This window comes from Trachypithecus francoisi, unplaced genomic scaffold, assembly GCF_009764315.1.
Source record: "Trachypithecus francoisi isolate TF-2019V2 unplaced genomic scaffold, Tfra_2.0 Lachesis_group4, whole genome shotgun sequence".
Taxonomy (NCBI): Eukaryota; Metazoa; Chordata; class Mammalia; order Primates; family Cercopithecidae; genus Trachypithecus; species Trachypithecus francoisi.
Window position 1 is genome coordinate 119978051 of NW_022681469.1, and position 12260 is coordinate 119990310.

Consider the following 12260-nt stretch of genomic DNA (forward strand, 5'->3'; position numbering starts at 1 on the left):
GTAATCCCAGCACTTTGGGAGGCCAGGGCGGGTGGATCACCTGAGGTCAGGAGTTCGAGACCAGCCAGGCCAACAATGGCAAAACCTCGTCTCCACTAAAAATACAAAAATCGGCCGGGCATGGTGGCAGGCACCTGGAGTCCCAGTTACTTGGGAGGCTGAGGCAGGAGGATTGTTTGAACCCGGGAGGTGGAGGTTGCAGTGAGTCGAGACCACACCATTGCACTCCAGTCTGGGAACGAGCAAAACGCCGTCTCAGGAAAAAAAAAAAAAAAAGATGTAGTTGTGCTCAAGCATCCAGATTATCTTTTCTTTTCGAAACCAGCCTTGCTGACTAAATGTTAAATATGTACTAGTAGTTATTAGTTTGCTGAATATTGCCTAGTGAATATTGAGTATTTATTCTCACCTTTCAGACATGAGCTTCTGAATTCAACACGTGAAGATTTACAGCTTGATAAACCAGCTTCAGGAGGTCGGTCTTCAATCTCGAGGCAGATCAGAGGATTATGTGCATAATTATTTCACACTTGACATTGATTTCTTCTTTATGTTACCTTCCATATGAAATAATATGTCTCTAACTATTAATTATGTGCCATTACAGGAGAATTCATGTTGTCAAAATTCTGTCTAATAATTTCTAGAAGAATAAGTGCATCTTCTTTTTATTAACCCATCGTAAATACATGTAAATATTGCATTTATGAGTAGACAGAAGTAAAAGAAGAATATGTGTTCTACTTTTGATGCAAGATTTATCTGGCATAATGCATTGAACGGTTCATTATTGAAGTCTACACGAGTCAATGGAACAAGCATTCATTGAATGTCCATGATGTACAGGACATAAGGTTTCCTTTTAGAGCATGGAGCCATTTATATTATCTCTTGATTGTTAGATGTATTTGGTTTTGTTTTGTTTTTTGAGACAAAGTCCTGCTCTGTCGCCCAGGCTGGGGTGCAGTGGTGCAATCTCAGCTCACTGCAACCCGCCTCCTAGGTTCAAGCGATTCTCCTGCCTCAGCTTCCTGAGTAGCTGGGATTATAGGTGCCCGCCACCACGCCCAGCTAATTTTTGTATTTTTAGTAGAGACAGGGTTTCACCATGTTGGCCAGGCTGATCTCGAACTCCTGACCTCAGGTGATCTGCCCGCCTCGGCCTCCCAGGATTGCAGGCATGAGCCACCGTGCCCAGCCTGTTAGATGTATTTTATTTTATTTTATTTTATTTTTTTGAGACGGAGTCTTGCTCTTTCGCCCGGGCTGGAGTGCAGTGGCCGGATCTCAGCTCACTGCAAGCTCCGCCTCCCGGGTTTTACGCCATTCTCCTGCCTCAGCCTCCCGAGTAGCTGGGACTACAGGCGCCCGCCACCTCGCCCGGCTAGTTTTTTTTTTGTATTTTTAGTAGAGACGGGGTTTCACCGTGTTAGCCAGGATGGTCTCGATCTCCTGACCTCGTGATCCGCCCGTCTCGGCCTCCCAAAGTGCTGGGATTACAGGCTTGAGCCACCGCGCCCGGCCAGATGTATTTTAAAAGAAATAGAAATAGAATTGATTTTCTTTCTTGCTTTTGCTCTGGAGTGGAGTGGAGTGGGGACAAAACAGAATGGAATCACACTGTTGATATTTAGTAAGATGGAAGGATTACAGCAAGATCATATCCCTAATCTTCCTGTAGCAAGTGTTACCTGCTAGCTGTTCCTAAATACACTGAGTTTTGCTTTTTCCTAGCTGTAATGAATGTTCCGTTCTTCCTCTTTTGTACAGTGTCAGCATTGTTTTAGGAATAAATACATTCTAGAATCTTAAGAATAATTAAGAATAATTTTATTATGCTGCCTTTTTTTTTTTTTTTTTTTTTAAGATAGAGTCTCACTCTGTTGCCCAGGCTGGAGTACAGTGGTATGATCTCAGCTCACTGCAACCTCTGCCTTCTGGGTTCAAGTGATTCTCCGGCCTCAGCCTCCCGAGTAGCTGGGATTACAGGTGCCTGCCGTCACACCTGGCTAATTTTTGTATTTTTACTAGAGATGGGGTTTCATCATGTTGGCCAGGCTGGTCTTGAACTCCTGACCTCAAGTGACCCGCCTGCCTCAGCTTCCCAAAGTGTTGGGATTACATGCATGAACCATCGCGCCTGGCCACAAATCTTAGAAATAATTTTAGTCACAGGAAAAGGAAAAGTTATACCTCTTATTTTATAGTAATAATATTTAATATTCAAAGTTAGTAAAACCATTAAATTGAGAAAACTTGTATTACTGTTATTTTGACAGTAAAGGAAGAATGGTATGCCAGAATCACTAAATTAAGAAAGATGGTGGATCAACTTTTCTGCAAAAAATTTGGTAAGTCTGTTTTTTTAAATTACCACTTCAACGAAAATGTATTACTGAGTAATGTTTTTTTTTTTTTTTTTTTTTTTGAGACGGAGTCTCGCTCTGCCGCCCAGGCTGGAGTGCAGTGGCCGGGTCTCAGCTCACTGCAAGCTCCACCTCCTGGGTTTACGCCATTCTCCTGCCTCAGCCTCCCAAGCAGCTGGGACTACAGGCGCCCGCCATGTCGCCCGGCTAGCTTTTTTTGTATTTTTTAGTAGAGACGGGGTTTCACCATGTTAGCCAGGATGGTCTCAATCTCCTGACCTCGTGATCCGCCCGTCTCGGCCTCCCAAAGTGCTGGGATTACAGGCTTGAGCCACCGCGCCCGGCCTGAGTAATGTTTTTTAAAATGTTGTTTTATTTTAGGAAAGTAAATACAGTGAATAAGACTCAGCTCTAGTTTTCTGTTTTTTGCTTTTGTTTTTTTTTTTTTTGAGAGGGAGTCTCACTCTGTTGCCCAAGCTGGAGTGCAATGGTGCTATCTCAGCTCACTGCAGCCTCCTCCTGGGTTCAAGTAATTCTCCTGCCTCAGCTTCCCAAGTAGCTAGGATTACAGGTGCCCGCCACCACGCCTGTCTAATTAGTAGAGATGGGGTTTCACCATGTTGGCCAGGCTGGTCTCGAACTCCTGATCTCAGGTGATCCACCCGCCTAAGCCTCCCAAAGTGCTGGGATTACAGGCATGAGCCACCGCACCTGGCCCCCATTCCATGAATTATTTGTGGAAAGTTATTTCCTTTAAAATGGCATGCTCATGAGGTTGAAGGGGTAAAGAACATTGATCTGGTTGCCATGCAGATGAAACTGTAGTCTGAAATGTGCCAGTTTGCTGCAGCCGATGGAGGAGGGTAATTACAGTCCTGAACAGTTAGTAGCAAAAGGCTGCTTCCAGGTAGTATTTAGGTTGTGTCCTTTATTGTCCATGATGATTTTCTTTCTCTCTTTTCTTCCTAAGGATATTGAAAAACAAAGTTTAATCTTTTAAAGATCTCAGAGCTATTAAGATTGTCTTAGGACCAGGACACTTAAATCTGCCAAAATCTGGCTGTTGATGATCTGTCATCTCTACTTGTCTTTGCTGCATTAAATGTATTCAATAGTTAATAAATATGTTTCTAGAAAGAGTTTTTTTCAATGAAAACAAAACTGACCTCTGCCTTTCTTTGGATTGTACTAAAATCTGATTTCCATACAAATGTAGTCTCCTGAATTGCTTTGATTTTTGTCCAGCGGAAGCCTTGGGGAGCACTGAAGCCAAGGCTGTACCGTACCAAAAATTTGAGGCACACCCGAATGATCTGTATGTGGAAGGACTGCCAGAAAACATTCCTTTCAGAAGTCCCTCATGGTATGGAATCCCAAGGCTGGAAAAAATCATTCAAGTGGGCAATCGAATTAAATTTGTTATTAAAAGGTAAGATGATAATCTGCAGAAATAGTTTCGGTGTCTTCCCTGAGAAGAGGTTAATTTGATGAAGAAGGGCCTTTTGTTTACCTTATCATGACCTCTTTATATTGACAATGAAGGCATTAATATTTAGATTCACTTAGTGAACCAGTATTTATTAGTATAAGCATCAGATGTGCAAAATTGGGTCTAACAAGAACGCTGTCATTGGGGCCTTCATACAAAGAAAAATGCACTGAAGGCTGGGCGCAGCGGCTCACGCCTGTAATCCCAGCACTTTGGGAGGCCGAGGCGGGTGGATCACTTGAGGTTAGGAGATCGAAACCATCCTGGCTAACACAGCGAAACCCCTTCTCTACTAAAAATACAAAAAAAATTAGCCGGGCATGGCGGCGGGTGCCTGTAGCCCCAGCTACTCGGGAAGCTGAAGCAGGAGAATGGCGTGAACCCGGGAGGCGGAGGTTGCAGTGAGCCGAGATCGTGCCACTGCACTCCAGCCTGAGGGACAGAGTGAGACTCCGTCTCAAAAAAAAAAAAAAGCCTAGCCTGGCCAACATGATGAAGCCCCATCTCTAGTAAAAATACAGAAATTAGCTGGACGCAGTGGCGGGAGCCTGTAGTCCCAGCTACTCGGGAGGCTGAGGTTGGAGAATCGCCTGAACCTCGGAGGCAGAGGTTGCAGTGAGCCGAGAGTGTGCCACTGTACTCCAGCCTGGGCAACAGCGCGAGACTCCATCTCAAAAAAAGAAAAAAAGAAAAACGGAATGAAGTGTTATTGAGCATCTTTAGGGGAGAAGGCAAGGATGGCACATCCAGCTCGGTCACTTGTGCATCCGGAAGGACAGAAGGTGTTTCAAGTGAAGGAAATCATATGAGTAGGGGCAGGAGGTGGCGAATATGCCCACGTAGCCACAGAACTCCCCCATTGTGTGTGGAGTGAGGAGTGCCACGTGGGCGTGATGGGGTTGCATGGATCGGCTTGGGTGGGCAAGTAGAGGACGTCCTCAGATCCTACGAAAGCAGAGGCAGTCACAAAATGGTCTTGAAGCAGATCCCTCTGAAAATAATTTGGATCTGCCCATTAGAAAGGTAATTCTGGCTTGATTTTGAAGGGCAACACAGTGGGTGGTTTGGGGGCGGGAGTAGGAACAGAAGGCCTCTCTCCACTCATTGAAGGGATGTGGAAGGGTTAAACCTTGCTTACTGATTGGGGTCGTGCCTCTGTGTGTTTGTTGGGACTGAGTTATAACGGATAGGAAATGTTTAAGATGCTATAGCAAGCTGCTTCTGGCTGTGCTAGACAGTTCATCTAAGATACAGAAACAGAATTGAGCTGGTGTGGGGGAAAAGTGACTGTCACCTGTTTATCTTAAATATAAGATGACTTTGAAGGTCTCACCCGAATATCCGAAAATTGCCATTTTCAAAATAAACTCAAGTCACAGAAATGATTTTTTCTCACTATAAAACGAAGGCAGAATGCACCATATTTAAAACTAATTGGCAGTGCACAGCTGTGTGAGAAAGGCCTGTGAGTTTCCTCTAAATGCTTTATTACTAATATCAACTCTGTTTTTACAGACCAGAACTTCTGACTCACAGTACCACTGAAGTTACTCAGCCAAGAACGAATACACCAGGTAAACTAATTGTGAAATCTTTTTTTAAAAACACAGATCAGCCGGGTGTGGTGGCTTACGCCTGTAATCCCAGCACTTCAGGAGGCTGAGGTAGGTGGATCAGGAGGTCAGGAGATCGAGACCATCCTGGTTAACACGGTGAAACCCCGTGTCTACTTAACATACAAAAAAATTAGCCAGACGTGGTGGTGGTCACCTGTAGTCCCAGCTACTCAGGAGGCTGAGGCAAGAGAATGGCGTGAACCCGGGAGGCAGAGCTTGCAGTGAGCCAAGATCGTGCCACTGTACTCCAGCCTGGGCAACAGAGCGAGACTCTCTCAGGAAAAAAAAAAAAGCACAGATCAATACTTTTTAAGCTTTTAAAAGTTGGTCTTTTAAAATTATGGAAGTCTTCCTTCCCCCGCCTCCCCAAAAAATCGTTTGCAGAAGCTCAATCCAGGCACTCCTTGATTTATCAATGTGAACACCTGCAGTTCGCAGATAACTCAAGCTTTGACCATAGACCACTGCTGTCCACGAGAAAGACGGTGTGCCCCACAAATGTAAGCCACGCATGTAATCGTCCATGTTCTAGTTCAGCCTGTAATCATTATAAAGAAATACACGAGGAAGTATTTCACGGTCTTTATTTCATGTTCTTTATTTAACAGTTGGCACGTCTTTCATACTCACAGCATATTTCAGTTCCAAGTAGCCACATTTCAGACACTTCAACTGCCCGGGGATAGTAGCTACTATATACATTTAGACCTTAATGTTCATTCATATGTATCCTGTTCCTAAAATGGCAAAGACTGTAACTCTGACCTGCACACAAATATCACAGCCTAATAGGAAAGATCTAAGAAGTCTCTGTTCAGTGAATGATGTTATTTTCTTTATTAGAGCTCTAAGTGTACCTTTATTTCTTTCCTATCTTTTTTTTTTTTTTTTTTTTTTGAGATGGAGTCTCACTCTGTTGCCCAGGCTGGAGTGCAGTGGTGTGATCTCAACTTACTGGGGCCTCCACCTTCTGGGTTCAAGCAATTCTGCTTCATCCTCCCAAGTAGCTGGGACTACAGTTGCAAGCCACCACACCCGGCTAATTTTTGTATCTTTAGTAGAGACCGGGTTTCACCATGTTGGCCCGGCTGGTCTCGAACTCCTGACCTCAGGTGATCCATCTGCCCTGGCCTCCCAAAGTGTTGGAATTACAGGCGTGAGCCACTGCACCTGACCTCTGTCTTTTTGTTTACCATTGTGTAATGTCAGAGTAAGTGACCACAATTTGCAGATCATCAACCACTTTAGGAACTGCAATTGTCAAGAACCAATAAATGGCCATACCCTGGAGTGTGAAGGTTTTGTTGTCAGGAAATAAGTGTTTGAATTCAAGTATGAAATTTTTGTGTGTATCAGGTGTTTACAGATTTGTGCAGTTAAACATGCTCATGAATACTAAGGCGAACAAATGTTTCATGTTGAGTTCATGCCTGTGCCCTAAAATACGGCTCCTTGAGCTCTCACAGTACCTCGTGGCCATTAGTGAAGGTCAGTCAGTGTGCCAAATAGATGTTGTGTGGATTATGGCATGGAAAGTGGCTGAGGAATTCTGTAGTAGGGTAACAAAATTATCTTGGTCCAGGAGTCCTGCAGTGGAGAAGATAAAAGTCAATGCTTAACTCATAGGTTCACCTCAGCATGCTTTTGATTTGGTCAAGGAATCAAAGTATTGGTGAAGAATTGAAGATTGGAAGGGACACATTTTTTGCTCAGGCAAGTAATAGAGAAAGAAAAATCTTCCTGGAGGTAGATCTTCAGTTTGGATTAATCTGAACGTGATGAAACCTGTAGAAACCTTCATTTCTCAAGACAAAGCTCAAATTCAAGGTTTGAGGAGTGCAGTCACTGCTTTTGTTAGGGGCGGTTGTGACAGTGACTGCAAAAACTGAGAATGCGAAGCCTGTATTATATAAACAATGTGCAAGCACCATAGAAGTCACTGCAAGGATTGGGTACTGGAGCAGTGCCAGACCGCCATCGTCACGAGAGTGCAGGAGCCGTCACCAGAAGGAGATTCTCCACTCTCGCCATCACTAACAGCACTTGACTTTGTCCCATTCATAAAAAATCTTGGAAGAAGTTAAAGGTGCTTGGTAGTTCCTCATTTCAACACCTTACTTGGCCTGCCTGTATGGAACATGCATTATGAGTCTTTGGACAGGACAATTCAAGTCACAGACCACATGACAAAAGAATTTTGTGGGCCGGGCGCGGTGGCTCAAGCCTGTAATCCCAGCACTTTGGGAGGCCGAGACGGGTGGATCACGAGGTCAGGAGATCGAGACCATCCTGGCTAATACGGTGAAACCCCGTCTCTACTAAAAAATACAAAAAACTAGCCAGGCGAGGTGGCGGGCACCTGTTGTCTCAGCTACTCGGGAGGCTGAGGCAGGAGAATGGCGTAAACCCTGGAGGCGGAGCTTGCAGTGAGCTGAGATCCGTCCACTGCACTCCAGCCTGGGCGACAGAGCGAGACTCCGTCACAAAAAAAAAAAAAAAAAAAAAAAAAGAACTTTGTGGCCATCAGAATTGTCTGCTTAAACCCACCATAGGTGCACATTGTCCTCAGCTTGGTGAAAGGGAGATGTCACACGAGAAGGCAGTGGAGCCAGGCATGTGATGGAGTGGGAGGTGGCACCTGGCTCTGTGAGGAGACCGTGAAGTCCTGCATGGGAGGAACAAGGTGGGGAGTGGGGAGCAGGGCAGAAGAGGAGGCTGAGCAGGTAATAGAGGCGCTTGACCTTTGCAGAGGAAGAGTCCGAGGTCTTTATTGGTGGTCAAATGTGGTTCATACCAGAGGTATTTTCTGTGGCTGAAGGGACTACTATGAAATCCACAGGGAAAAAAAAACTCACATTCAACCCTTGAGATGCTAAGTTTTCTTTTAAAGTAAAGGAAATTCTACAAGATTTTTTGAAACCACCAACCTTTAGCGATAACGTCAGACCTTCTCCAACATTTTCCACTGCGTTTGTCAGCAATCAGAGATGACCTCCACACCGAGGCGAACCCTCCACCCCCCGCCCCGACCCCTTTCCTCTTTCTCTCTTTCCCTCCTTTCGTCATCCAGGAACACTCCAGTCAAACTGCAGTGTCTCCAAGTTGACCTCCGTCCTCATCCACACCTCCTCCACACCTGAACATTCTGTCCACATCAGCGATATTCTACATGTCTTTATAATCACTTTTTTTTTTTTTTTTTTCATGTTTAAAAGGTAATGGTTGTCTTCTGGGTAGGAAAACGTGCCCCACTGTCACTGTGGGTGATGCTGAGTGACATCTCCTAGGTCTTTTACCATTGCTTTCTTTTTTTTTTGAAGTGATTTTTCCTTTTATGTCCATTGTTTTAAGCCATTTGTGAAAAATCAGTGATTTCTGGGGTGGGGACGGAAGGAAGGCGGTGGTAAAAGTCAATGGTGCTGTGGCCCAGTTGGCTGGAGGAGGTTTGGGGCAGGGCGGCCTTCACTGGGGCAGCTGGAAGAGCACGGACGGCCCCGCGGGCAGGGGGGTGAGTTCTGAGAGCTGAAGGGCCGGTATGCAGTGTCCTCCATGGTTCCAGCTTGTGGCCTTGATCAGGCCGTCACCTGCGGTGGCCACTGAGCTGGTGATGAATTCCGTTGCCCTGGAGTTGCCCTTGGCAGAGATGATGGCCACCGCCCTCTGCTGCTCAGCCTTTGCCACCACAGATCTGGCCCTTTCCTTCCTGCTGAGCCACCTCTTTGGTTCCACTGCTTCTACCAACTCCTTCCTGAAGGTCAGATCCAAGGTCATACCATCCAGGAGGAGCCTGAAGGTTGCTGCTTGCTCCGAAATCTGAAGGTCAGATCCAAGGTCATAGCATCCAGGAGGAGCCCAAAGGTTGCTGCTTGCTCTGAAGTTAATTGCTCACCTGTCTGGAGCCCAGCTCTCCCTGCATGATCAGTTCTCTAGCGTCAGCCCAAGCCACCCCCGGCTTGAAGAGCTCTGCGGTGATGGACGGCAGCACACTCTTCATTGGCTTCTCCGATAATTGGAAGATGGGAGAACCTGGCCAGCAACAGGCAGGAAGAGGACGCCCAGTGTGATGGTGACAATCTTTGCTCACGGTGATGACTGGCGCCTTATGTGGTCAAGAGCAGCAGTCAAAGATAATTGGCTTCTTTTCCCGTGGGATGAGAAAGTGAGTTCCTTCCCCTATCACAGTGTCCTGAATGCCATGGAACTGGTCGAAGATGACAGACAGCTCTCTGTCCAGCACCACATCGTAGAAGGCAGAGTTCCTCACGCCTCCTGCAGCAGCAGCTAAGGCCAGGCCAGACTTGGCAGCTGTGTTTCCGTCTGCTGGACCCACTCAGGCTTCCGTCCACTCCGACCCCACATGAATTCCATCCCTTTAGCATTGATTTCTGATGAGAAAAGTCACTTTGATTAGTGAAGTGTTGCTTTATGTGGATTTTTAGGCACACATCTGTTAGATAAAACAAGGATTGCCTGTAGAGAAAGCAAATAAAAGCAAAGTCCTTCGTGTTGAAACTGGTGTGGGAGCCCTTGAACCTTACGCAGCTGGCCTCCCTGCCCTGACCAAGTTCGCTGAGGGACTTCTCCAAGGAGCAATGTGTGAGAAGCACTGATTTTGAGCGCTCTTTCATGTGGACAAATTTCACTTTATTTGCCATGTCAACTTAAATTTAAATTCTGTCTTTCTAGGCCGGGCACGGTGGCTCATGCCTGTAATCCCAGCACTTTGGGAGGCCAAGGTGGGCGGATTACTTGAGGTCAGGCGTTCAAGACCAGCTTGGCCAACATGATGAAACCCCATCTCTACTAAAAATACAAAAATTAGCTTGGTGTGGTGGCAGGCACCTGTAATCCCAGCTACTCGGGAGGCTGAGGCAGGAGAATCGCTTGAACCCAGGAGGCAGAGGTTGCAGCGAGCCAAGATCACACCACCACACTCCGGCCTGAGCATCATAGTGAGACTCTGTCTCTAAATAAATAAATAAATTCTGTCTTTCTGCAATTTTTCTGATATTTGGCAAGTACCGGAAATTATTCTTTTCCTTAAGACCCCAAATTTTGGCTTTTAACAAAACTGAATTAAGAGAATCACTGCAAACAAGGGTACGTTCTAGCAAAGTCCATTTTGATTTGCCACAGCACTGATAAATAACACAGTTAATTGGGTTTCCTTTTGTTTTCCAGTCAAAGAAGATTGGAATGTCAGAATTACCAAGCTACGGAAGCAAGTGGAAGAGATTTTTAATTTGAAATTTGGTAAGTAAAAGCCAATATTTATGTCTTTAATAACATATCAGCGAAGGGCCATGTCTGAATAGAGGTATGGAAGTTCAGGACCAACTGGGTGCGATGGCTCATGCCTGTAATCCCAGCACTTGGGAGACTGAGGTGGGCAGATCAGGAGGTCAGGAGATTGAGACCATCCTGGCTAACATGATGAAACCCCGTCTCTACTAAAAATACAAGAACATTAGCCGGGCATGGTGGCGGGCACCTGTAGTCCCAGCTACTCGGGAGGCTGAGGCAGGAGAATGGCGTAAACCCGGGAGGCTGAACTTGAGCAGTGAGCTGAGATCACGCCGCTGTACTCCAGCCTGGGTGACAGAGCGAGATTTTGTCTCAAAAAAAAAAAAAAAAGTTCAGGACCTAAAGAAGGAAGGTCCCAGAAACTGGGTTTCTGTTTCTTTCTACCACTGCACTTGCTACTGAAACCAAGCAGATGACTTCATTTCTCTCGGATTCCGCTTTCTCACACGTGTCAGAATGGGAGAGGAAGGGAGGCGTTGGGATAAGTCTCAGTTCCACTGTTTGTACTTCTCATCTGGCTAACACCCATGTGGCAAATAGGTTTCATCATTTGTTTCAGCTTAGATTTGTTGACAGCGGTTTCCTGGAGTGCTGTCTTGAGAACGATTCTGAGGAGGCTCAGCAAGAGTGTTTCAGTTGATTGGGTGTGTCTGTCATGGAGAAGGAAGTAAGGAGTGGGCAGTGCTAGCAATATTCCCGGGGCACTCCTATCCATTATCTCAATACCTGGGGTTGACGTTTCCTGTCCCAGATCAGGAGTCCTGACTACCCTGCCTCTGACCACTCGAACTGAGGCTTAGCTGTATCGTAGACGCCACCCGTTTGTGAACAGACACCCTGCTTCTCGATGATAACGCAAAGACCAGCAGGCGCCACTGCTGTGTGGAATGGCCTTTGGTCATTTCTGCCCAGAGCACAGAGGTCATTTTCACTAATAACGTAACTCTCCTTTTGATTGAAAGTGTTAAAATGTTCCTCCTAAAAGCACTTATTTTTTAGGCTCGTTCTTCAGATTTGCCCCATATCCTAAGCAAAATGCCTTCAATATGAAGTGGATATTGCTTGATTGTAGGGAGCTTGTCCATACTGTGCACGAGAATGTAGATGCAAAGAAAAGAATGTCTGTGTCAAATGTTATCCTCCGCAACTTACGTTCTCTTCCGCTTTCAGCTCAAGCTCTTGGACTCACCGAGGCAGTGAAAGTACCGTATCCCGTGTTTGAATCAAACCCGGAGTTCTTGTATGTGGAAGGCTTGCCAGAGGGGATTCCCTTCCGAAGCCCTACCTGGTTTGGAATTCCACGACTTGAAAGGATCGTCCGCGGGAGTAATAAAATCAAGTTCGTTGTTAAAAAGTAAGTTCTATTTGCCACTGTAGTCGTTTCTGGAATTAAAACAATAAAATGACACTTCCGTTACAATGTTTTTCAAGCTGGAAGTGACAGGCGTGGCTGTCAAGTCCTTGATGGCAAAGCCTGGCTGTGAG

The 12260-nt window shown here is 45.8% G+C and overlaps 1 protein-coding gene across 6 annotated transcripts in view; it reads left to right on the plus strand.

Annotated features, from left to right (window-relative positions):
* The window catches only part of GTF2I (general transcription factor IIi), a 115041-nt gene that overhangs the window by 84492 nt on the left and 18289 nt on the right, over positions 1-12260 (plus strand). For all 6 annotated transcript variants that reach the window (XM_033192904.1, XM_033192907.1, XM_033192905.1 and 3 more), the window contains 6 exons: positions 417-475; positions 2280-2351; positions 3612-3795; positions 5371-5429; positions 10653-10724; positions 11946-12129. In XM_033192904.1, the coding sequence (XP_033048795.1) occupies positions 417-475; positions 2280-2351; positions 3612-3795; positions 5371-5429; positions 10653-10724; positions 11946-12129 (630 nt within the window). The remainder of the gene's footprint in view (positions 1-416; positions 476-2279; positions 2352-3611; positions 3796-5370; positions 5430-10652; positions 10725-11945; positions 12130-12260) is intronic.